This window comes from Petromyzon marinus, chromosome 52 (genome assembly GCF_048934315.1).
Source record: "Petromyzon marinus isolate PM22_M1 ecotype Great Lakes invasive population chromosome 52, UKy_Petmar_22M1.pri1.0, whole genome shotgun sequence".
Lineage (NCBI taxonomy): Eukaryota > Metazoa > Chordata > Hyperoartia > Petromyzontiformes > Petromyzontidae > Petromyzon > Petromyzon marinus.
The window spans coordinates 6,589,521-6,616,569 of record NC_133718.1 but is presented as its reverse complement, the minus strand read 5'-3'; the positions used below and the strand labels follow the sequence as shown (position 1 = coordinate 6,616,569).

General features: G+C 44.5%; 1 protein-coding gene across 3 annotated transcripts in view; it reads right to left on the bottom strand.

Annotated features, from left to right (window-relative positions):
- LOC116953627 (ATP-dependent clpX-like chaperone, mitochondrial) overlaps positions 1-23,290 on the bottom strand; it is a 36,895-nt gene extending 13,605 nt beyond the window's left edge. The window contains exons 1-10 of one of the 3 annotated variants that reach the window (XM_032973993.2): positions 22,813-23,290; positions 19,693-19,798; positions 16,237-16,433; positions 13,679-13,865; positions 12,624-12,778; positions 11,397-11,577; positions 10,143-10,184; positions 9,379-9,543; positions 8,030-8,194; positions 1,892-1,980 (exon numbers count right to left, since the gene is read on the bottom strand). In XM_032973993.2, coding sequence (XP_032829884.1) covers positions 1,892-1,980; positions 8,030-8,194; positions 9,379-9,543; positions 10,143-10,184; positions 11,397-11,577; positions 12,624-12,778; positions 13,679-13,865; positions 16,237-16,433; positions 19,693-19,768 — 1,257 coding nt within the window. In that variant the 5' untranslated portion in view covers positions 19,769-19,798; positions 22,813-23,290. Of the gene's footprint in view, positions 1-1,891; positions 1,981-8,029; positions 8,195-9,378; positions 9,544-10,142; positions 10,185-11,396; positions 11,578-12,623; positions 12,779-13,678; positions 13,866-16,236; positions 16,434-19,692; positions 19,799-22,589 lie in introns of all 3 variants that reach the window. The other 2 variants (XM_032973992.2, XM_032973994.2) reach the window with 2 other exon arrangements.
- Between the last annotated feature and the right edge of the window lie 3,759 nt (positions 23,291-27,049).

The following is a 27,049-nucleotide window of genomic DNA, read 5'->3' as shown; positions in this document are numbered from 1 at the left end:
AGCTTCGGAGATTTGATGAGCTCAGGTGCATTCTGGATGCTTTGGTCAGTGGCAAATAATGAACAACCTCCTTTATTCATCTACACAAGCTTCACCGAGTCGTGAAACTTTTTTTGAGGAGGGTTTTGCTTGATTGCGTGTTTGACCATTATTTTTGCAATGAGTTAATTGCATGCGAGATGGAGCCAGAATACCTGGCGAATACCCACACACGAGGGGAAAATGCTGAAAATCCACACAGATAGGTAAAAAAATCACCGGCAGGTGACTATGCCAGTTTTAACAAAAGGGACACTTTGATTTAACCTTTTGCAATTGTGTCTAATTACGCACGTGCTCAAGAAAGCCGCCTTGTTTGGTACGTCCTAACTCAGGTGAGGAAAACAACAGTGTGCAATTAGTGGGAGAAGTAATGCCACTGGCCTTTGTTAATTAAGTGTTTGAGGGCACACTCAAAGGGCATATTGTCATAAGGGAACTTTATCTTGTGAAGCAGTGCCAGTGTGAAGGTCAGGATTTTCCCGCTGTCAGAAGCAGAGGAAATGTAAGTCGTGTGTGGGGGATTTTGCACGCCAATAACGCAGCACTTTAGAAGCAAGGTGGGTGGCTCCTGCAGAGACTATGATGTACTGTTCAGGCTCCCAACATGCGAGACTGTGGCCATTATGGCCACCATCACCACCTGGCTATTGGCGATGAAAAAATAAGACGTGAAGATGAGCGGAGATTCAAGCGTGCATGCACACACTTACAAATACCACTGTGCACGCACACAAATACCAATGTGCACGCACACAAATACCAACCTGCACACACATACCAACGTGCACGCACGCAAATACCAACGTGCACGCACACAAATACCAACGTGCACGCACGCAAATACCAACGTGCACGCACACAAATACCAACCTGCACACACATACCAACGTGCACGCACACAAATACCAATGTGCACGCACACAAATACCAACGTGCACACACACAAATACCAACGTGCACGCACGCAAATACCAATGTGCACACACACAAATACCAATGTGGTGCACGCACACAAATACCAATGTAGTGCACACACACAAATACCAATGTGCACACACACAAAAACCAATGTGCACACACACAAATACCAACGTGCACGCACACAAATACCAATGTGCACGCACACAAATACCAACGTGCACACACACAAATACCAACGTGCATGCACGCAAATACCAATGTGCACACACACAAATACCAATGTGGTGCACGCACACAAATACCAATGTGCACACACACAAAAACCAATGTGCACACACACAAATACCAATGTGCACACACAAATACCAATGTGGTGCACGCACACAAATACCAATGTGCACACACACAAAAACCAATGTGCACACACACCTATGCATACACACACAGTCACGCGAAGAGAAGACAGAGAATCCCCATATAGCCTACATAGACTGTCAGGGCAAGTGTTGTTAGTGGTTAATCTATTTAATCAAGGAATTATTTTAGCACTGTCCTGCAAAAATAACAAAAGCCGCCAATTCGCGACAAAGTGGCGGTGATGTCACGACAGCGAATGTGCCCGGCTAAATGTACGTTGAGGCCATGTGAGGTGTCAAACGCTTGCTGGCAAGAGATCAAGGGACAGGGCCAAGCGTAAGGGGTCAAAATCACTAAGATGGCTGACTCTCTCATTCACAAATATCCCCTCGCATAGCCATAACAGACTTTTGGGGCAAGTGCTGTTAGCGAACACCTATGAAGGCCAGCACCACGCCCAGCTGCCTTTGTTTCCCTGGTGGCAATGTTTACACAGCGTACCAAGTACTCAGTTGAGGCTGAGTCGACCTACATAACTCTCTCACACGCACACACAAACACACAAGCGTACCTGTTGCACACCTTCTCCTCCCACATCTCGCAGCTGGTGAATGCCTGGCACACTCCCGATCTTGTCAACCTCATCCAAGAAGACGATACCTGATGACAATTCCAGACACATCACCACGGCCACATGGTTATTGTACGTTCACCCGTCCACGTGTCTCCCTGCTCCAGTGAGTGTGGGCAACGCTCCTCTCCACTGGTGGCTCTGAGCCAGTGGTAGAAAATCCACATTGCTATGGTGTCGGCCAGTTGTATGGATGCGTATGTACGTTGAACTTCTTTTGCACCATACATAGCCAACCATGCTAATCGGAGGTACGGGGGAAGAACAACAAACTTCACACAAAAAGCAGTTCTAAAGAAATTAGTTTTCAATTTAGTATAGTGGTGGAATATATAGTGTAGTGTATAGAAATGTAGTGTATAATAGTGTGTATGTTATATGTATTATGTTGAACTTCTTTCGCACCGTACGCAGCCAACCATGCTAACTGGAGGTGTGGGGGAAGAACAACAAACTAAACACAAAAATCAGTCATAAATAAATTCGTTTTCAGACAATTGCTATATAACAGAATATATGTTAACTTCTCAACATTGACACTAACTTAATTGACCTGAGAGATATAACAGGCTGAGTTTACCACCAACCTGGATGCGTATCATGCATCTGGCTAATGCACCGTAATGTCCCAATATTCATCGATATAATAACAATTCTTCATTAAGCAAGAAAACATTGAATGAGTCTCAAGACAATCATTCTGGAGGATCCTGCTGGGTATATTTGTCCAATTCCTTAAATAAATATTTTTGGAGAAGAAGTCTGGAGGATGCAAAAAAACCCCACCCCACACATACGGGGGTGGGTCAAAGACTGCACACAGATGTGTTTGCAACCTCATTTCTCTTCTAGCATCAACCATGTTCTTCTGTCTGCCTTGCAGCCCTGGAGATTAGGAGTCTCCCTGCACTGACACTTCCATTTAAAAGGATGCCATTTACCTACCAAAAAGACAAAGACAAATATCCCCCGTGTATCCTACACACACCTATGGTGCGGTAAGCATCACGCCCGGCAGCCTGGCTCCTCAGTGACGATGTTCACACACTGTACAAAGTACAGTAAAATCTTGGGATTGCGAGTAACTTTGTCTGCGAGTGTTTTGCAAGACGAGCTAAATTTTTAAATAAATATTAATTTGATAAACGAGCGAGGGCTTGTAATACGAGTAGTACGTATACGCTTTGTCTGCCGAGCGTCACGTGATCACAACTGATATACGAGTGCTTTGGACTACAAACACGTTTCCGGAAACGAATTATGCTCGCAATCCAAGGTTTTACTGTACTCATATAATGCTGAGCCATCCAAGGGGAGGCCCAGGACCAGGTTAGATATTTGCTGCTTAAGTTTGTCGTGATCGGGAATTGAACTCGGATTGTGGGGTTCATAGCCCAGTGCGCTGTGTTATGCCGGCCATCATAGCTACTTGCGAACAGCACTTGCTCCTGCAACATGTTAAGGCTACACGGGGGATCTGTATCTTTGTTACACATATATACTTATAGATCCACACTCATAAGTATTCATCAGGAATATTTACTAATGAACGCCAATCACATTATCAGGGAATTGAATTTAGGTGAAACCCTAAACCCACAGCCACACTTGCTAACCCAATAAACCATCCAGCTGTTTGATTAAAATACTGTCTCTATGTTATTAAATCAATATTCATTAGCACTAAAATAAACGCCAGGCAATATATCAGGCTCAATAAGCCCGATTGATCGGGATACACAGGCCTGTTGCTGTGTTTCCACAGTTAAAAGAAATCAGACCCAAGCTGTGCTGGGATGTTCCTGGTACACCTTAACACAGGTGACTTCTGGTCCCAACACTTCAGCTCTGTGAACCTAGGACCTCCCCCCCACCTCAGTCGGCCTTGCCCCCTCCCTTCCCTTCATAGCAAGGAGGGCGACCATCGTATTTAAGGTTTCACACATGCTTCAGTAATCTATCAGCGCCATGGTGGTGAGATGTTAACTACCTTGTCTGGTATACAGGACGTAGTGGGTTCAATCCCGACCCTGACGCCTGTATATTTGGAGTTTGCCTGTCTCTTTCTCCCCGTGGTCGCGTGGATTTTTCTCTGCGACCTCTGGTTTTTCCCTCCATATTTAGAAACAACATTGTTTAGAGTATATACATGACAAGCCACTTCATTGAGCTATCACTTGTGGCCAGGTCGCTTCTGAAAAAGAGCAAAAAATCTCAATAGGCCTTAACTTATAAAATAAAAAGTTTAGTTTAGATTATCCTTACTAATAATGTGTCCTGAAATATTTATTCTTAACAGTGAAACACTCATGTACGATCTCCAATAAATGTGTTCCAAGCATGCGCCCCCCCATACTTCTTTATACACTTTACGACATTTCGCTTTTAACTATGTCCATGATTTTTACCCATGTGTCATATCAATATCCACGTCTCCCTGTGGATCAGAAACAAGTAAAGCCTGTGAAAATAGTTCAGTGTGGGAATTACAGAGCTAAAACAGTGCATAAATGTAAGTGCTAGTAGCTAAGACACTAAACATTTTTAACATATATTCATTTTAATGAATATATGTTTCAAAGTTTATGGTTGGGCAGGGGCTTGCTTGGTTATCATGGTTGTAATTGCCGTTTTATATGTAAATTTTAAATTTTCACAATATGTCTTACTGCGCATGTCTTGTATTTAGATGTGACACAAATTAAACCAGTTGCGGTGATTATAAATATAATACAATACAACTTAAATTGTTATTCCAAGGGAAAATTCTGTGCATTTCACACATCGTGAACGTGTCAATTTTAAAGGGCACATTTGCAAGATTACGGCATATAATTATCATGCACTTATCTCGGTGTGAAACGCAGCCCTGTTCTTAGGAAATTAAGTGTTTTGGTTCAACAAATTAATCAGATTAACACAGTGGCGCACCACTACCACTTTACAGGAAGTCCACAGCAATCATCCCGTGAAGAGGCTGCAGATTTTTTTCGCCAAGGTTTAACAAGAAAGTCCAACTTAAAAATGTCAACACTCATATAGGGGTGTTAGCACAGGGGAAGCGGGAACACCCACAGACCGCTCAGTCACGTGAGCTTGACAGTCAAGCTTCCAGAAATACAGCCATTAATACAGGGCATTGACGCAAGCCAACACAATTTCGCCAAGCAATGGCAGCATTTTGCCTTGGAAATGAAGACCGCACTCACTTTTCAAGAAGCTCCCAGCTTGTAACCATAGCAATAAACACCACGCTCTCCAGACCACAAGTTCAAAATCACACCAATAGGGACACTACAGTGCTGCAGTGCATAACACGTTACACATCACAGGATTAAACACACTATAGTAACCGCAGCACATTGTACACATACAACCTTTTTATTAATCCACTGCTGGATGAGGGCCGCCCCATGCCGTGCGGGTTGCGGGCATTATTTTACCATACTTCACGCCGGTTTAGTGCAGTGTGGTGGAGGCGAGAAGCAGTCGCGGGAACATAGTAACGTAAGAAAAGAAAATATCTACACAAACCTCTGCTGCCAACATAACAGAATCATTATTTAACCTTTCCTCTATGAAAAAAATCCCTACTGACTCCCGCAATGTGGATTTTTTTCTGCCAACCAGCTAAAGGTCACAACAGAGATGAGCAATGCCCAACTGCTCATTCAAAAACGAGACTCCCTTACACTGAGCACTACTGCCACCTGGTGGAACTGCAGAATCATGTGCAGATTCGAACGAGGATACAAAGCAACGAGCTATGAACCCAGACATCCGAATACAATTCCTGGGCACGGATATCATCAGCTACTTGTGATATAAAAACAGCTCCTGACCTCACCCTCCCCTTAGAATACAATTTGAATGCAGTTTTTAAAAATGTGATCACATTTTAAGATGCTGTTAAGAGAAAACAGGTATAATTATTTCCTTAACACTACTTAGAAAGGTATTTATTTTATTCACTTTTTTAAGGACGAATTATTACCACTTGTATTACTGCCATACATGAGGGGCGTGCATGACATACAGTGAGGGAAAAAAGTATTTGATCCCCTGCTGATTTTGTACGTTTGCCCACTGACAAAGAAATTATCAGTCTATAATTTTAATGGTAGGTTTATTTGAACAGTTAGAGACAGAATAACAACAAAATCCAGAAAAACGCATGTCAAAAATGTTATAAATTGATTTGCATTTTAATGAGGGAAATAAGTATTTGACCCCTCTGCAAAACATGACTTAGTACTTGGTGGCAAAACCCTTGTTGGCAATCACAGAGGTCAGACGTTTCTTGTAGTTGGCCACCAGGTTTGCACACATCTCAGGAGGGATTTTGTCCCACTCCTCTTTGCAGATCTTCTCCAAGTCATTAAGGTTTCGAGGCTGACGCTTGGCAACTCGAACCTTCAGCTCCCTCCACAGATTTTCTATGGGATTAAGGTCTGGAGAATGGCCAGGCCACTCCAGGACCTTAATGTGCTTCTTCTTGAGCCACTGCTTTGTTGCCTTGGCCGTGTGTTTTTGGTCATTGTCATGCTGGAATACCCATCCACGACCCATTGTCAATGCCCTGGCTGAGGGAAGGAGGTTTTCACCCAAGATTTGACGGTACATGGCCCCGTGCATCGTCCCTTTGATGCGGTGAAGTTGTCCTGTCCCCTTGGCAGAAAAAACACTCCCAAAGCATAATGTTTCCACCTCCATGTTTGACGGTGGGGAGGGTGTTCTTGGGGTCATAGGCAGCATTCCTCCTCCTCCTCCAAACACGGCGAGTTGAGTTGATGCCAAAGAGCTCCATTTTGGTCTCATCTGACCACAACACTTTCACCCAGTTGTCCTCTGAATCATTGATGTTCATTGGCAAACTTCAGACGGGCATGTATATGTGCTTTTTTGAGCACGGGGACCTTGCGAGCGCTGCAGGATTTCAGTCCTTCACGGCTTAGTGTGTTACCAATTGTTTTATTGGTGACTATGGTCCCAGCTGCCTTGAGATCATTGACAAGAACCTCCCATGTAGTTCTGGGCTGATTCCTCACCGTTCTCATGATCATTGCAACTCCACGAGGTGAGATCTTGCATGGAGCCTCAGGCCGAGGGAGATTGACAGTTATTTTGTGTTTCTTCCATTTGCGAATAATCGCACCAACTGTTGTCACCTTCTCACCAAGCTGCTTGGCAATGGTCTTGTAGCCCATTCCAGCCTTGTGTAGGTCTACAATCTTGTCCCTGACATCCTTGGAGAGCTCTTTGGTCTTGGCCATGGTGGAGAGTTTGGAATCTGATTGATTGATTGCTTCTGTGGACAGGTGTCTTTTATACAGGTAACAAGCTGAGATTAGGAGCACTCCCTTTAAGAGTGTGCTCCTAATCTCAGCTCGTTACCTGTATAAAAGACACCTGGGAGCCAGAAATCTTTCTGATTGAGAGGGGGCCAAATACTTATTTCCCTCATTAAAATGCAAATCAATTTATAACATTTTTAACATGCGTTTTTCTGGATTTTTTTGTTGTTATTCTGTCTCTCACTGTTCAAATAAACCAACCATTAAAATTATAGACTGATCATTTCTTTGTCAGTGGGCAAACGTACAAAATCAGCAGGGCATCAAATACTTTTTTCCCTCACTGTATGACATCACCACCTTGGCCGAAAAGGCAAATCCTTAAACAGATGGTTTAATCGCCAAACTTTGAGCAACCATTTGATAAACTTGGCAGTCTTTTTCTGAGATAAGACTCTAATAGCAACGTAACATTACACTAAGATATTATTTATATTGGTCCATCTTTGCTTGAGTTATCGCGCCATGCCGCCCAATATAGACACAGAAAAACAGAGCAAATGCTGAAAAAAACTTTCCAACTTAGTTAACATCTTGCTACCGTGGGCTTGATTTGATAAGGATATTGGCCAAACATCTCAAGGAGGACCCTCTTCAAAACAAGCCATGGGACTTGTTATCATTGGCACGGTTGTTTTATTCTTCCTCTTTGAATCTTTCATTTTGTTATATATATAAAAAATAAAAACCATCAGCAGAAAGCTCCAGGCCAGGCCTCGCTCACCCTGCTGTGCGCGGTCCACGCTGTACTCCGCGTCCTGCAGCAGCTTGGCCACCACGGACTCGACGTCCTCGCCCACGTAGCCGGCCTGCGTGAGTCCCGTGCAGTCGCAGACGGCAAACGGCACGTCCAGGCAGCGCGCCAGCGTTTGAGCCAACAGCGTCTTGCCTGCCGACAGAAACGCTCGCCTGTTAAGAGCGCATGGCTGTGTCATAAAGGCACCAAGTCTGTGTTACAGATACTCTGGATTTAAGATGAGCTCGAGCTGAGTGTACATTCCTACGAGTGCTCATAATGGATAAATGAAAGACGCTGAGCTGACACTATTGCGACTTGAACTCAAGCCCCGGTGCTGGGGTCTCTCTCAGGTGATCACAACGGCACTGCCGGCAATCTGGGTTAAAGCCCTGGAGCTGGGTGTATCTCTCTCAGTACGTCAAACAGTCAGGGTGCATTCATGCTGCACTGGACTGACAATCATCTCTGTTTGGGGGCACGATGCCAAGTGGAAATTACTGAGATGACTGACAGATGCACCACCTGTGCCCCCTGCTGTGCCACCTTGCTGCATTTATATATCCATCTGGCGCTCTGCCCGTCATTGTGAGCGTCGCTCCTCTGCACTCCGTTATTGCTGGACAGCGACTGCTTCCGACTGCCCAGAAGGGTCCTTCAAGAGCCTGCTCCAAAAAGTCTGACCTTGACACCGGTGGCAGCAGTCATAGGGCAAGCCTACACATCTCCATGTCCTCCTGCATCATGCAGCCCATCTCCTCTCTAGTCCTTGCCAAATCCATTAAGAACCCTCTATGAGGCCAAACAAAACCTGCCTGTGTATAGCCTGAACAAACAGTATCAGAATATTTATTAATACTAGAGGAATCTGATGAGCTATAAAGCTCTTTTTCACAGCCTTAACAGACTGTTGGGGCAAGTGCTGTTCTCGAGCACCTATGAAGGCAGGCACGGCACACGAGGGGGTGGGTGGCCAGCACCACGCTCACCCGCCTTTGTCACACTAAGTGGCGATGTTTACACACCGCACCAGGTACTCATTTGAGGCTGAGTTAACCTAGGGGTGGCCCAGGACGGGTTCAAATAATCGTCATTACTGTTGGCCGTGAGCAGGAATCCAACTCGGGTCACCAGGTTATTGAGTGCAGCACGCTAACCGCTGTACTACCGTGTACGTATCCATACAAAGACGATCTCCCGTATAGCCTTAATAGACTTTTGGGGGCAAGTGCTGTTAACGTGCACCTACGAATGCCGGCACGGCACACGAGGGGGTGGGTGGCCACCAACACCACACCACATACACCGCACACACACATACACACGTGCCCCCTTACCACAGCCCGTAGGGCCAATCAGGAGGATGTTGCTCTTGTCGAGGTGAATCCCGGCAGCGCTGGCTCGGTCCAGGGCCTCGCTCGCCCGGCGCACCGTCCCTGCGGCTCCCCCCATCGTCGGTGGCGAGGACGCAACTTTCTGGCTCCCCGTCATCTCCAGCAGCTCTGCGAAGGCAAGGGCGGTTGGTTGGCATCACGGCGTACCGCAGCGGAGCATTGACCACGTGGAGGGTGGGTAAACGAGATGCCGACATTTATTAGGTAGCCAAGACGGACGGTTATGCTTTGGGGCGTGTGTGTGTCATGTACGACTGCTTTGTCAATCCACTGCTGGATGAGGGCATCCCCATGCTGCGTGGATCGTGGGGGTTATTTGACCACAGTTCACGATGTTGGTCATTGTGGGTTGCAGCATAGATGTGGAATCATAGAAATGTGGAATGTTTCTGCACTATCCCCTGCTGTCCACAATACATCTCTGCAGCCTGTTGTTTTGTTATGCATGGTGGTCCTTCATCCAAGCACTGACACGTCTCAACCTGCTTAGCTTCCCAGAGCTGATGAGATTGGGACGTATTCCAATTGACTCTCAACCAGGGTGGCAAGTTTGAATCGCCTGCCGGAAGTCGATCCAGCCAATGTCGATAAAATGAACCCCAATTTGTGCTTTTCTTTTGAACAGACTGGCACTCACTAATACTGTACACGTGTAATTTGTACCAGGATATTTAAGGTGAGTGAATGCTGAAATCAAGTCAACGTACTTGTTAGCTTGTAAAAATCTGCCTGCCTTCCAGTTTCTACTTCTGCAAAAAAAAAGGCAAGGGATTGTCAAGTAAGCAGGAAGACATGGGGATGTAGAACCAAAAAACTAGCATCAGCAAATAAACACAGGGTTCATCAACAACAAGAATATCAATAGGTATAGGAAAATAAACCCCGGTATAAACAAATCTAGGAGGTCTACATGGACCCATCAATCTTCAACTAATGACTGGACCAAGGCATAAATCAAACTGCACTGGCCCAGATGCGGTATCCAAATCATTTGTGTTAAGTGAACTACAAATTCTTCGCAAACGTTGTGGTTTCATCTAAAACACGTGTCGCAGGGAATCCTAAATGATGAGAAATAAAACGATCATAGGCAATTTAATTGTGAAACATCGAGTCCTATCCAGTCAAATATGTTTAACTTCATAGGTATGAGCATCACTCCTTAAGCCTTATTCCATAAGCAGCAATATGCTGGTCAAGTTATATTTAACTCGGGCTCACAATATTTTCCATCACTACCGTGTTTTTTATTTTGTATATTTCAAAACTTTCCAATTGTGCTATCATCATCATGTCCATGAATGAAGCATCCATTCAGAACTCTCCGAGTAGTGCATCATCACCTCATATTAAGAGAATGGCCCATGAAAGGAGATGACACGTACCCACTTCTGAGGTCTCTTTAAGTGGGCCTCTCATCCACACTCCTAGTGGTGCTTCACCTTCCCACCGGGAGGTGTAGAGAAGTGACTCGAAGTGTGAGTTGATGAGCGAGTAAGTGAATGAGCGAGGCGTTGGGCGAGTGAACAAGTTGTTGGGCGGGTGATAGTCAATCATTCAATCAGTGGTGGATGTCAGCGGTTAGGATAAGCTGGTGGGTGAGCGAGTGAATGAATCTGGGTAAATGAGTGCGTAGGTCAGTTACTTAGTGAGTAAGCGAGAGATGGGCTAACAAATGCATGCAGTTGCACATAGATAGCTCAGAGAAGTCAGTCAGCCAGTCACTTAATTATGGAGCATACGACTCGGGCAGCGAGTGCTAGTTGATGAGCAAACCAACACGTGCCCATACAAATCTACACCAATTAAAAACTCAAACATGGCTCATCCTTCAAACTAACCAATACCCAAGAGCTGCATAATATAAGACACAAACAAAGTAACGTCCCCCAAGTACGTCACGCCTTGTCAGCCCGCCTTAATCCACCATGGGATGTCAAATCTCAGCAAAAAGGTCTCACCACGTGGGGGTAGCACCGGCTGTATCTCAGCTGGGCTAGCCTCATCCTGCTGCTTCTGCTTCTGCTGCGAGACTGAGCACAGGTTGCTGTGCACGCGCTTGTAGTGGTTGTACACAGCCACCGACAGGACCTTCTTCGCGTGCTGCTGACCAACGACGTGTAGGTCCAGAAACTCGCTGATCTGTGGCGAGATGCGGGGAGGTAATGTCGGCGATATTCGGTGATCTTTTTGTTTGTCACCCTTTAAAACAAGACGCATATTCGTGTTGCGAGACACGGACATTTCCATCTTGCCGCGAGCTAAGACATCATAAGGTGCTTTTTTTGTTTAGTTTGTCCTTCCATCACACCTCGGATGAGCGTGGTTGACTACATATGGTGAGAAAGAAGTTCAGCATACATACATTCGATAATTTTTTCAGAAAGTTTGCTCTGGAAGTTGAAATACTTATCGAGGCCCTTAGAGAAGACCACGTTTTTCTCCTGGCTGGAACATATCATTTTCAAGCACGATGACAGAGATTACAAACAGAAACAAAATTGCTTAATGCAATATCATTTTCTTTACATTTTGAATCTCCTCCCCTTTTGTGTATATTCTTTGGGTTTTTGTTATATTCGATTGGGATGGCCATTGTGATCCTGTTTATTTCAACAAGGAACAGGATTGTATAATAGTGAATTGATTTTAACAAGCGCTGTGTCTTGAATATAGTGATTAGTCTAGATTTTGGATTTTGGTCATGCGATGGGAACTATTACATTTACGTGGCGTGTTTGGTCACGTGTTTTGTGGGCATTTTTATATTTTGACTTAATGTTAATGCTGTTATTTTTCATCAAGGACCTCTTTATTATATATTGCTCAGCGAATATTGTTCAGCACATGTCAACGAACCAAATATTTCAGAACTATAAAAAAGCCAACATAAGCTAACTCGTAAAATATCCTGGGTATTTGTGTGTTGTTATCGGTAACCAATCTGTGGCTTAATTGTGAGCATCTCAATGGCACCAGCTCTGTCCTCTACCAATATATTATCCCCCCCCCCCCAAGCCACCATGCCACCTCACTCAAAGTGATAATTAACAACCTCTAAGTCTTGTTCAATTGATCATCATCATCATAATGAGCCATGACATCCACTGCTGGATGAAGCTCTATCCGAGTCATCGCCATCCAATAGCACGACACTGGACAACAACAGAAACGTTCAGAAGGTTCACCTTCTTGGGCGGGGGTGGTGGGCGCTGTGTGTAGGAGAATCGTGGAGCCTCCTCCTCCTCGTCGGACGCCTTTAGCCCTCGCCTCCAATCGGGATCGGTGAGTACCAAATAGAAGTGCTGGCACTTCTCGCACTTGACGAAGCGTGCCGACGCTGCTTTTCACACGCGCGCCGGCGGGCGATAGCGACGCGCGGGAGACGGGAACGAAAAGGCGGAGTAAACCGAGGCGGCCCTGCATCAATGATGTCGCTCGCAACAACTTTTGACGAGCAAGTTGGTCGGTTTAACAACGACATATCGGGAAAAAAAATTGTTTTGCAGTCAGCGAAATGCATAAACAACAACCGCCGTTCGCCACTAAGTGGCGGTGACGTCACGACGGCAATTGTGCCATGCTCGGTGCACTCTTGAGGCCACGTGAAGTGTCGAAGACCCGCTGGCAAGAGGTCACGGAACAAACCCAGGTGCCAGGGGTTAACTGACTGAGATGACTGGCAAAACGCATGCACGTTTGTACAACATTTAGAATTGGGTGCTTTTTTTACGTTGGCTTAAAGTGATCACATGGGTGGACATGTGTCATCATGGCATTACACCAGCAGTGGATGAAACAGGGATATCTTTTACGGGAATAGCATTTTTTATATAAATCTTGATAGGCACATCATTATGCAAGTTAATACTGCAGTCCGCTTAGTAATTTTACACATTTTATTTTTATAAAATGGTGACACACACACATTTCATATATAGCTCTGCCGCTCAACCAAATGAGCTGGTGATGATAATGGTGGTGGTGATTATGGTGATTGAAATGGTGTTTGTGGTCGTAATAATTTTGCTGCATGATGCTGCTAACTAATTATAATTGGGCTCATTTGACCTCATTTTGCCTACACCCATAATATTATAACTGCAAGTCTTGTTGCTCTAACCAATGGGGCCATAGCTCATCTCTGTGCATACACGTGCTTGTGTAAGTCTACATGACGACAGAATAAATCAATGGACGGATGAATTAGTGGAGTGCAACCAAGGCGTATAATAAAACTCACACACAAAAGTTTCCACGAGGGTGCAGGGATCCCCGCATTTAGGACAGCGAGGTTGCTCCCCATCACCCTTTCCAGAGCCGGAGCCTTGCCCTGCCCCCAGCCCTGCCCCCAGCCCTGCACCGAGCCCTGACCCTGCCTTTGATCCCGAAGCTGAGCCTTTTTTGCCTCCTCCCTCCGATGCAGACTTCTGCATAAACGCACGGAAAAAAACACTTCGTCAGCCTGGTCATTTTACATCTACTCTTCAGAGCATCTCCAAGCTCAAAAAGGGCACAGGGCATCTCGTTTGATGGCCACGAGCCGGCGATGGGCATTCGACATGACTCCTACTGGGCCCAGAGTCATGTGAGCACCTCCGATGGCTCGCTTGATCAAGAAGATGTGTGAACGAAAATGCAACTGTGCATACTTTGCAAGTATTACGGCACAACAGTCATGTTCATGAAAACAGAAACCACATTTTGCGTAGGTTGCTCAGGCTGACAAAGGAATGGGAAAAAAAGTATCTTTAATGATCAATTTGTACTGAGGCCAAAAGGTGCTTAATATGAGCTGTGCAAACACATCAGCGAGATGTTTACCAGATTTAATCTCGGCACTCCACTATGCACACCCATTACAAGTCGGTTACATTTCATTAAGGGCTCAGCTTAATTGCATTTTGAAGAAGTCAAATGCTTGATTAAACAAGACTGTACACATTTCCAACATGAGCCTTTACAATGCCACTTACATTAAAAAGCCATCGAAATTTGCCAGTAAAACGTTGTATTATTGTTCATAAGAATATTCAGCCCTTTGTCTCCACAAGCCGTGTTGGTCATGGGGGATGTTTGACCATACTTTACCACGCTGATCAGTGCGGAAGGGGAGTGCCAAGACACAGTTCAGATATAATATGCCACTGACGTCGGTTGGCTGTGGAACGGAAATCAAACTGAGGTTACCGGGTTCATAGTGCTTCAAGAAAAACACTGGCACTGCTGCCCCGCACCCCCGTGTTCTAATACCATGTCACAAAAAGAACAAGATATTTTTATTTTACTTGGATGAAAAGAAAAGTCACATTTTCAAAATTGGACCTCAAAAATCCAACGCGCACCCAAATTTGGGTTGTTCACATAGATAAAAGGGGAAATGAAATTTTAGGCAAAAGTCGCTTCTGTGATTGGTTCCCTTGTAGCCATAGTGACCGTCAACGTTAAAGAAATTAACTACAAATTCACAGATTCACATAAACAAGAAAAAATGTAATTGCACAGAAATCAAAGCTTGCTTTTAAACGACCTACTATACCCATTTGAAAGAAAATCACACCTCGTAACCTTAGCAACAAACATACCCCAACTAACAAGTTACAAATAACACCTAGCATTCACAGACTGCACTCCATCGTACACTAGCAAACAAGGTAAGAATCTTAATAGATGGTCTCAATTACACATGCAGAATTATATTTTTACTGTACACAATAATGTTTGAACATTTTGACATTGTCATTCTATCATACAGGCACCCCTTCACATACGCGATCGATGCGTTCCCGGAAAATCGGACGTATCCCAAAATCGCGGATGTCAAAAGCAATTTTCCCATAAGAAATTATGGTAAGGGAGGAGGTTCGGTGAATTAATTCACTATCGCACACATAGTCGCCTATATAATCCTAGGCTATATCAATACAATAAATGTACACGCAATACTTTTAAATTAAAAAGAAACTCATTTCAAGTGGAATACACTACCGAATAAAATAAATACGTTATAAATTACTTGTAACTACGCCGGAGTTGCGTTGTGGAGACGAAGGGAAGAGGGCCGGTGTACACGCGGCGAGATGCTGTACGGTGCAGCACACTTGCTATCGTACTGCACTGGCTGCTGGCAACACCATTGGGTCGCGGTGCCAGGGGAGGGCTGCCTACGCCGCGTTGCGGGATGGCGTTATGCCGAAAATTGCCTCGCGTATGTCAATAAAAGGTCTAAATACAAAGCGCGCGTTATTCCTAAAAGGTGGACCACAAAAGCGCGTAAACCGAGGATTGCCTGTACTATGTTTGATTCTTTTTTTAGTTTTGCTGGCTGGTTGTTGTGCGGGCAAGCAAGTGCAGGGTGATGACGTCACCCGCATCCCACAGCGTTGAGCCGGGTTCTTGCATCGCGCCTCCCCTCCCCACCACCCAGCCACCCACCCACCACCCCGGGCTGTGTATCCCGTGCAAATACGTGGGCAGCACGAGAATTTGTTTTATTTCACAAAAAATGACATAAGCACTTAATATTTCCAACTATAAACACTGCATATTTGATTTATTTAGAGCTATGCTGAGCAGAAGGATATATCAGAGGTAGCTCTGTGGTATCCACTTCCATGAGCCATTTCTCAAGGGCTGCAGTGCTCTGTGAGAAATCCAAACGGATTCTTCGTCGCGTGGCACGATGGTGAAAGCGCATTCAGGATACAAATTTAGGGAAGTGTTTTTTTGTTTTAAAGTATCGTTGGGTGCTGTGAAAACGTGGGAGAGGGTGATGATGCGAGCGGCTCGCCCCGCGCCCACCTTGCCGCCCGTGGGCCCTCCCTGCTGCTTGGAGGGCGGCGGGGAACGAGGTGGGTGAGAGGGAGGCTCCTTGGCCCTGGAGACAGAGGGGGAGAAGGAAAGGGCCCTTGTCGGAAGCCGCAGGAGCGGCCATAGCTGCTTGGGGAAAGGGCAGGGCCACAGGGAGCAGCCCGCGAACGCTACACGCGCTCGGCCTCCTGTTCCAAAGCAAGGGAGGGGGGAAACACACCAGATGTGACAACTGCAGTGTTATCCTGGAAAAAACATGATGATACACATTTTTACTTATTTGATTGTTACTTCCCACACCCTCCCCAATGTAGACTTTTATTGCCATCGGTGTCATGATATAAGCATCCCTTTGGATCTATTTCAGAGTAATCCAATTCTTTGTTAGAAAACGGCCCATTTAAGTAGATATTACAGCACTGTCTGATATCCCTCCAAATGACCTGGTTCACACAGCAAAGGCCAGCACTTTGTCATCTGCCCAACCATATGACGGTGATGTTTGTCACATGACAGCTGAAAATAATTGTAATTCTCATTCCTGTTCCCCAATTTAAGTGCAGAACCAAATACAATATTACAGTTGTTTTGTGCATTGGTGACCAGCAAAGATGATTAAACTCACTGCACTCACTGTGTTGTATCACTCATTTTACCACCAGCAACAACACAACCACACAATTAAACATGAACGAGTTCTGTGTTGATATTCTGGAGGGCATACAGCGCCCCTCCCCCACCGCGAGTGTATTAATGCATTGTTTACACTTTAGCTAAATATTTAACAAATTTCATATGATGTATTACAGAATGTACTCTAAAGTATTCAGTATGTGCATTACTTTATAACATGTACAATAGATTATTGCATTTAAAATGCATGGATTTTTTGTTTATTCATTAGACGATCTTGTTCAGCCAAATGTGAAATCAAGATAGCTAGTGTCCGGCTCACCGGGTTTTTATGATAGTGTTAAGATAAAACACTAATTGAATGCAAGAAAATTTACATATGGAATAAAAGGTTTCTCAACAAAATCTATTTTGTAGGTTCTATGGTAATCGGAATTATTGAACTGAAAAAAATTATGTGACAAGCATATGTTTTCTTTCATTAATGACAACACGGGACCTTTTAGCCAGTATCAAAGTATGAAAAAATAAGAATAGGTTTTACCTTTCTAGCAATAAAACAGGTGTTAAGATTTCGATTTAAAGCTTTCGTGACTGCAGGGATTCATATTATTGGTTCTTTCGGTAAAGTCACGTAGAAGGGAAATAATAAAATACAAATAAAACAATAAAATTATCACGACGTGGTGCTAACGTTAAGAAAAAAACGCCACTATTTTCAGATTTTCTTGCTGTGTTCTTTTACACCTGATGATGATTGCTTGTGTTGCAATCGAAACGTCGTGAGAATTGTATTGTTTTATTTGTATTATTTTATTATTTCCCTTCTACGTGACTTTACCGAAAGAACCAAAAATAGGTGTTAAGCTGTTCAAACACCAACCAAAAACCTTTTGCAAGGAATCAAATTCACATTAACCACACGTACTTGTGTAGAACATGCAAACACGCTCTGGTAATATATGGCATTGTCTTTAAAACTGATTGGCCTACACCAGAGACAGCCTTATTCAGGGTCTCGTCTACCAGCGTTCGCTCTTTTGGCGTTCTCTGCTCTGACACTGGTTAGAGACTAGCCCCTAAAGAAGGCTGTCTCTGGTGTAGGCCAATCAGTTTTAAAGACAATGCATATTTATCAGAGCATGTTTTATTGCATGTTCACCACAAGTACGTGTGTGGTTAATGCAAACTTGATTCCTTGAAAAAGGTTTCTAGTTGGTGTTTGAACATCGTAACACCTATTTTATTGCCAGAAAGGGTAAACCCTATTATTTTTCATACTTTAACGGCATATTAACAACAGTGTTTAGTTCTTTTCAGCTCAACTCGCAATTGGAGCTCTCACGTTCGAAACCCAGTCGGGGTTGGTCCCATCATCAGTATTCTCATAGGGGCAATAACATTTTACAGCAACACTCTGTCGGATTCTAGATTTGAAGCTTTCGTGACTGCAAGGATCCATACTCTTTGGTTCTATTCGGTAAAGTCACGTAGTGTCGGATGTCAACCATGACGCTCCTCTAAATAAACTAGGACACTGACACAGCAATGTGGAATTTCCACCACTGGCTCAGGGTCGCCAAGAAAAATCTTCACACAGCCCAATGCCCTTTTTAACAATGGAGGCTCCTCTTTGACGTTGACGATTTGATTTATTTAGTACTGCATTGCTTTCACCTCGTTTTCCGTACTTTGTGCAGTGATTCCAGGTCTTATTTATATATATAAAAAACTTAATAGTGGCAACACATGAAGACCTCAGCTGATTCAACACAGCCGACTGCCAGTGGATGTCTGTATGGTTTGCGTTTGATGTTCAACAGAGTGTAAATGTGCTTTCATGGCAAATTGGCTCAATACACAAAAGGGCCCGTTTCTAAGACATGTCCCATGTGTCTGCCTTGCGTTTGTAATTCTATTACATAACAGATTAATTGGCCCAATATTTTGTTCATTTTCTCATATAAGCCCGGGTGGACAATTAAATTAGCGTTCAAAACTCGTGAACTTTTACATTCCCTAGCTATAGGAGTGCAATCAGACTCTGCAAATGTTATTGTGCAAAAATAAAGCTTATTTTAATTGACAATACAATTATTACTTTTTAAATAACATAGATGTATATTCAGGAGGGCCCTGCTTGGTGTTTATAGCTATATGGTGTGTATAGGAGACAACCAAAAAGACAACGAGAAAACCCACACATTAAAACACTAAAAAAATTCCACTATACAGATGCCCTGCTAGAAACATACTTGCTGTACTGCCTACTGCAGGCACATCACTACGCTTTAGGTGGGTGTCTCACATTCACGAGGACTCTTTGACTGACTGAACAAATCGTCGACAGGGATGGAATGACTTTCAATGCCAACATAGAATAATGTTTTTCCTGTTGACCAATAGACCTCCACAAACACTGAGTTTGCACATCATTTGTTTAAAAAAGGCAAACTGTGGACCAGTCTATCTCATCTGAACTTTATAAACAGGCTGGGGCCCGTTAAAAAAATAATAATGTGTGGGCCCCATAAAATATGTTCAGCAATTACTGCAAGAATGTTAAAGCCATTAAGTGGAGCCCACACCCTGGCGATGAGATTCAGATAAGATAAACGTTTGCCTTGATTACAGAAACTCTTCTGGAAAGCACCCGTCCAGAAATCCCACTGTTTTACGCACCTACATGATATACTGTATTATTTTGGTGATAAAAAACATATCCCATGTTAATTCATCTACGTATAAATCACAACCCGAAAAGATAGGAGAAAATGATTTTAATTGGTGGACAGTTTGATTGGATTAATTTACCAGTGTTCACCGCGGTGGCCCCGAGACCCCAAGCATAGAGCAGGGGTCGCCCCGATCTTTGCAGCGCGCAAGGCATTCCTCGCTGTGTGTCAGTCACCTCCGAGAACTAGGGAAACAAACGCAAAGCCCGATGATGAATATAATGGTGATTGTGATGGGAGGTGATGGTTATGATGTTGATGGTAATTATACGGATGATAATGCTGATGATTAATGGTGGTGGTAATTGTGGGGATGATGAAGACGACGACGGTGGTGACGATTTGCAAACAGCATAAGTGTGATGTGACAGTGGTAGTGATGAGCATGTGAATGGTAAACTTTTAATGGTAGGAACCTCCTGGTTACACCAGCCCACAGGGGATTATTGTGTCCGTCCGTCGTGCCTCCAAAAATGGGAGGGGTGGGGCTGGGTGGAGAGGGGAGGGAGGGAACGGGATGGGTGGGGAGGGAGGGGATGGATGGGGAGGGTGGGGCTGGGTGGGGAGGGGAGGGGAGGGAGGGGAGGGTGGGGAGGGGCTGGGTGGGGAGGGAAGGGTGGGGAGGGGCTGGCTGGCGAGGGTGGGGCTGGGTGGGGGGTGGGAGGGGTGGGGCTGGGTGGGGAGGGGCTGGTCACCCCGTGGTGCCCTTATAAAACTCAACGTTTAACCTACTCACGCCGGCTTGTGCCCGCCCTCAGTCGGGCATATTTGTGGAATACACCACGTGGTGCCGCCGTTGACCCTGGCCATTGACCGAGCAACCCAACGTTCCTACCAGCTCCCTCCGCAGAAATATGTAGTAATGAATTCGTGAAAAGGGGATGATGATGGTTGACAGTAATGAGCATGAAGGTGGAAAGGATGTTTTTCTGCTGTTGATGATATTACTAATTATTGTGATGATGACAATGATGATGATGGTGATATTCCCCAGTGTCAGTCATTACCTACAACTGGGAAAACAAAGTTAGAACAGACGATGATGATGCTGGTCGTTACAGTGATGAAGGATATTACGATAGTTATAATAATGATCGTCATGTTGCTGACCATGTGGTAATTATTAATGTGGTAATGAATACAAAATTAACGATAACAGTGATGCCAATGATCATGTTTACGTGACAACGAATGTGGTTGTTTGAGTATACTGTGCAAATGAATATTGTGACTGTGTTAAGAATTATTTGATCATAATGCTAAGGATGTGATGATGATGATGAAGACGATGATGATGATGACGACGATGATGATGCGGTATAGGATTATGGTAAAGATAACGAGGTAATCATGGTGAAGAATGTAACAACATTGATGACAGTGCTGGGAGTTTCTTGGTAAAACAACAGGAGTAATAAACACGCCAACGCTACCGAACTTATGTTATAGTAGGGAGTGACACACATCGACAGTAACTGATAAAAACACGTATTTATTAAAACAAAAGCACCTCACGGTCCATGCACACAGCATTTTGTAAAACCACTGGTGGGTGAGGTCATTTTACCATACTTCACCAAGCTGCCCTCTGCTGGCGAGATGTTAACTACCTCGCCTATTATACAAAGAGCTCGTGGGTTCGATCCCGACGACCCTGACGCCTGCTGTATATTTGGAGTTTGCGTGTCTCTCTCTCTCCCCGTGGTCAAGTGGATTTTTCTCCGGATCCCTCGGGTTTTCCCTTCACATTTAGAATCAACATCACGCGTTTTGGAGTATTTGGCTGCTATGCATTTCCACGCGATAAGCCCAATCCGTTGAGCTATCATTTGTGGCCAGGTCGCTTCTGAAAAAGATCTACAAAGCTCAGTGGGCCTTACCTGGTAAAATAAAAAATAGTTTATAGTTGTATAATTATTACAGAAGATGGAACAAGTATTTGTCTCGTGATATATTGGTGTCCCACCCCCCCCCGCACCTCCGATTAGCACGGTTAGCTACGTACGGTGCGAAAGAGTTCAACATATGTACATAACCACTATCAGTGGGACATGTATCGCATTGTTAAATGCAGGAGTATTTGGCTGCTGCCATAAATGTCCACGTGATAAGCCCACTTCGTTGAGCTATCATTTGTGATGGCCAGGTCGCTATATAGCTCAATGGGGCTTTACCTAGTCAAGTAAAATAAAAGTTTAGTTTAATCACCACGTAGCCCCGCAGCCGCCTATGCCACCTGTTATGAACGGAGTTCTAACCAGGCGCGATCCAGGCTCAAACCGCTTAGCATTCAGGGTTGAATTGGTCACAGGCAGATTCCAAATAGAAACCCCTCTGTACAAACCACTTCACACAAAAAAATAACATGTACACACTCCCTACACTCAATCGTCATGCGCTCACCTCCGTTCACCACCAGACACCACTGAAGGACCATTGCCAGAAACGTCGCCCATTACATACAAGCACTTTGTTTTCAGGTTGCAATGCGATTGACGATATTGTACATATGGCAAAAGCATAGGAAACCGAAATAGCCATATTAACAACAAAAGCATATACTACTGACAAGAAACACGTACTTTATCTGCACGTGAGCATAACTACAATATAAAACACTGATAATTTCAATTAGAAGGACCATTGGATGACCAAATATGGCTGTGCGCCTGATAATGCTCGTCATAATTACTGGCGAAACGTCGTACTCAAGATAGTAAATGTTGTGGGTTTGCTCTCCAACACACCGGTGTTGCTGTACTAGTAACGAATTGTCACGTTCTGTTTCCGTGACAAACCTTACTAGTTGGCTGTGTCGGGTGGTGGCGGGTTTAACGACATATATTTACGCGATCAAACTCCCATTTAAAAAAACCCAATATATTATGAATACACATGAAGTCGAATCGTATAACTGTAGTGTAATAAGGCCCAAAGCTGGCGGGGAGTGGTGGTGATAGTGGTGGTAGTGCATACCTTGAAATAATCGCGCTTTGAGTCCCGTCAGACAGCTCAAAAAAACGACCATCAAAAAAAATCATCAAGACGAACGACGGGCGGGGGAGACCGAACGAGCTTCTTCGTCGCGCCGAGAAAGCGATCGACGAAGGGGGGTGGTGAAGAAGAACAACAACAAAAAATCCTCCTCTGAGGTGAAATTCGCCGGGAAGTGAAAAGTTTTGCCGGCGGTGACACTCACACGGCCACAGGATCATCGGCCGCCGCCATTGTTTGTTTACGCGGTGACGTCACTCACGACGTGTCGACGAGATGACGTCACCCTGTGATGACGTCACCTCGCGATGAGATCGTCGGCCATCTTACACGAGGGTCGGGTTAACGTGTCCATAACACGGAGGTTGCGTTTGGGGTTATATCGCGAAAATATTAATGTGTCGTTAAACCCGCCACACCACCCGACCACGCGGGCAATTAGTCAGGTTTGACGCGTACTAAAAACGTGCCGATTCGCTGCTGTTTTTTTAAGCACACACACCCGGTGTGTTGGAGAGTAAACTCCACGACATTTACAATTCGAGTACGACGTTTCGCCAGTAATTACAGCAGACATCATCAGGCGGACAGCCAGGGTTGCGGCGAAATCCTTCCGCTTCGGTCTTAACGTAAGAAAGTGGGCAGCACTCGGAACGTAACGCCGCCCCGCCCCTCCTTCCCTTAGTAAGATGGCTGCCGTGAGGTTGAACGATTGAAAATCGACATCGGCCGGAAACGCGTCATTCCGTGCACAATGCTGTAGTACAGTCCTCTACTTACGAACACCGCCCGCACTTACGAACACCGCCCGCACTTACGAACACCGCCCGCACTTACGAACACCGCCCGCACTTACGAACACCACCCGCACTTACGAACACCAGCACTTACGAACCAGCTTCCATGTAACGATGCTGTAATAGACTGTATTCGGATTTTTACAACACTCGACAATTTTCTGCCCCGTACCCTTTTGTGTTTAGGTTTTTCCACGTAAAAAAACGTTCATCTCCGCTCGTGGTTCTTAAAATGTCCATATTCTTTGGTTCTTTCGGTAAAGTCACGTAGGTGAAAAAAATAAAATAAATTTAATCGTAAAATGTCACTAGAGAAAATGAAAAAAATCCATACTCCGAAAAGCAACCGAAACTCCCAAGTTTTTTTCCAGAACAGTCCTGGATTCAGAAAGTCTAGCCAGGTATCTCGAAGATAATCAGGATTTGACCCGGTTTAAAATGTTCTGGATTCTTGCCCAACCCAGATAATCGATTACCCAGCGGCTTGATGGGAGGAGGGGCGCCGGGTTTTCAAAAACGATGGATAATCACATCATTATTTAAAATAGCTTATGTCTGGACATTCTTTTACGACATGTTTTTAGGTGTAGTGTTTTTTAGTGTTTTCAATATGTTTTCAATTTGTTTGCTATATAAAACTAGGGGTTGTTCGGGGGTTCCTGCGGCGCCCATCACAACCATTTACGGCCTTCGGCCAGGAAAGTCACAACAAAAAAAATTGCACGCGCACGACGCAGGCACCCGATGCTCCGTTTTGAAGTTTTAAAGTGAAACATCTTTGAATTGTATTATTTTTGTGAATTAGATCATTGTATTTCTTCATTAAAAGCTTTTCTAATTTTACATCTGGAAGACTTCATTGAAAAGGACATTTCGCGTGAATTTTCTCTCGTCGTTAAGTAGACGGCCTTGCCGGGGGGGGGTTCGGTTCGATGCGGACTTTCACCCGTTTGGGGATTGCGGGATCGAGATAAGGCAACATCGAGCTGCTGGCAGTGCGAGAAGACGGCCGTCTGCAGATCGATTCCAACGTGATCGAACGTCTGTCCCTGCTGCCTCCGTCGTTCATGCAGGGGGCGCGTGTAGGTTTTGCAGCGCCCCCTACGTGAAAACTACGGAAAGTGCAGCGTTCATCACAGATAAAGTCGTGCGCTTATATAAGAGTACAGTGGTACCTCGGAGATCGAACTTAATTCGTTCAAAAAGCGTGTTCGGACACCGAATTGTTCGAACACCGAATCAATTTTCCCCATAAGAGTCAAATGGAAATCGCATTAATTGGTTCCCCACCCAAGGATGCTCCTATTATGGGCCATTTTTACACAAAGTTTACAATATTAAAATACAGTGCAGTACATAAAAGCATACAAAAAAAACAGGAAACACAGTTATAATTAATATAATAAATGAACATTGAACTTCACTTTACCTGTAGTAAGGAGAGTGGATGGCTTGAGTGGAAGGTGGTGAGGAGGGGAGGAGGAGGTGTCAGTGTTGCTTGGAAGGGGAGTCCTCCTCCATAAACTGCCCTTCTGGGGTTTTTTCCTTTCTTTGCCTTTTTTCGAGCACTGTGATTCACTTGAGGGCCTTTTTACTAAAAACTAATCAAGAGAGGATTGTTTCTGCCTCCGTTTTAAGATGTTTCTGAAATTACTCAATGCATTATCATTTAAAAAAATCACCTGCTCTGCTGGCTACTGCCTTATCTGGATGATATTTTTCCAGAAAATTGTGTAATTCAGCCCATTTTGCCACCTTTGAAAAAGGGCTTTCGTGTAGAGTTTTTTTTTAAAGTTGGAAATTACCTGTTGGTCCATGGGCTGGATGAGAGGAGTCGTTTTGGGAGGCAGGAACTTTACAGTGATAAAGGACGAGAGCTACGCGTAAACTGGGTCATTCGCCTTTGTCTCGGTCGCCCTATCATCGCGTCTCGGCCCAAACAGGTTTTTCCAGTTGTTCGACCTCCGAATTTTTGTTCGATGTCCGGGGCAAAAAATGGTCTAAAATTGTGTTCGATCACCGAATTGTTCGAGTTGTGGGGCGTTCGAGGTACCACTGTATTGGCATAAACAGACGAAACAATATCCTGTAAATAGTTGCTGTATTTACTGTACCGTACTTACCACTCCAATATCGCAGGCTCTGCAGGCAGTGATGTATACTTTACACGTACAGTATTTTCATTAAGGTGTATGTAGTGCAGTGGATTCTTCAACTTTACTGCAGCCTGCACACCTTTAGTTTTAAGAAAGGGCATCATGCACCCCGGGGTGCATGCACCCCATATTAAGCACCATTGATGTAGTGTATAATTTACTGTATATATTTAATAACTGAAATCAAGCAGAGCCACTTTTTTGCCATGCACATTGTGCCGATCGCTGGACTGGTACAGCATATGAGGCAGTTTTTTTGCCGGTTTCGCCGGATCGGCCTGGGACCACCGTATAATGTTGTAAGCCGGATAATCGCGTGCCGGTTAATCGATGGATAAACTGTTATTTGCAAGGGGCGGGGAATATATGGACAGTGAGCGGGGGCTAGTGGTTGAGTGGGCGTGGTTATGTAGAAGTAGGCGGGGCTTGCGGAAGGAGGGGCTAACAGCTCGCCACGTATCCAGGTTGAACCTGGCAGAAATGAGGCAGACCTAATATTGCTTGACCCTTTGAGCAGAATTAAGACAGCTTTGGGAGGCCTTCATCCAGCAGTGGATTTATCATGGCTGACGATTACAATGTATTGTTCAAGGGTAAATAAAGTTGTTTTCCCTGATAATATAAGCATTGGCGGATTTGAGCCAGGACATTTCCACAGGATGGATCAATCTCCATAGAACAGCCAATATGATATCTATTTTATTGACCCCACAGGAATTGAAAGACCAAAATCTGAATTCACAACCCTCCAATTGCGAATCGCACACACAGTCACAGAGCAACCTGGCCAATCACCAATGTTTCAACTGCTCTATCCCCGGGAGTATAAGATGCAGCCCGAACCTTTGCATTAAATTACAGGGGGGGGGGGAGGGAGTGCATCTTATAATCTTGATAAACTCCTTAAAAAGTTTTTTTTTTAAACAATGGTTTGATTAACAACTTCGTTTAACTCACGGTCGTGACGTACGTCAATGATGCGACACGTGCTCCCACATCAACTGCTGACTTTAATTGATTACTTCCATAACTCGTTCACACGGAGCAGGCACGCCTGAGACAGACAGACACGTGGCGCCTGAGACACGTGGCGCCTGCTTCTTGGGCGAGGCGATTCCAGAATTTCGGGACCGCGGCGTTTTTGACCCACACAAATAAATATTTAATTAACAAGCCGTCTATACAAAATGTTAATTGCTTTAAAAGAGCCAATTGATGAATTGATGCCGATTTTGATACAGGCATGCATTGTCACCAGATCTGAGTACGTGTGCAAAATTTGGAATTCATTGGACAACAGGAAGTAGACTAAATGTTGATTACAAGATTTGACCACGACAAACATAGGAATAATATAGTAACTGAATTCCAGGGTCAAGCGGTGGCCCAGTGCTTTCCACACACTGTGATATGGACTCAAGAGAACCGAGTTTTATTTCTGGCCACAGCTTACATCTGTGGCGAGTTGATGTCTGAAGCAGTCCTGAGC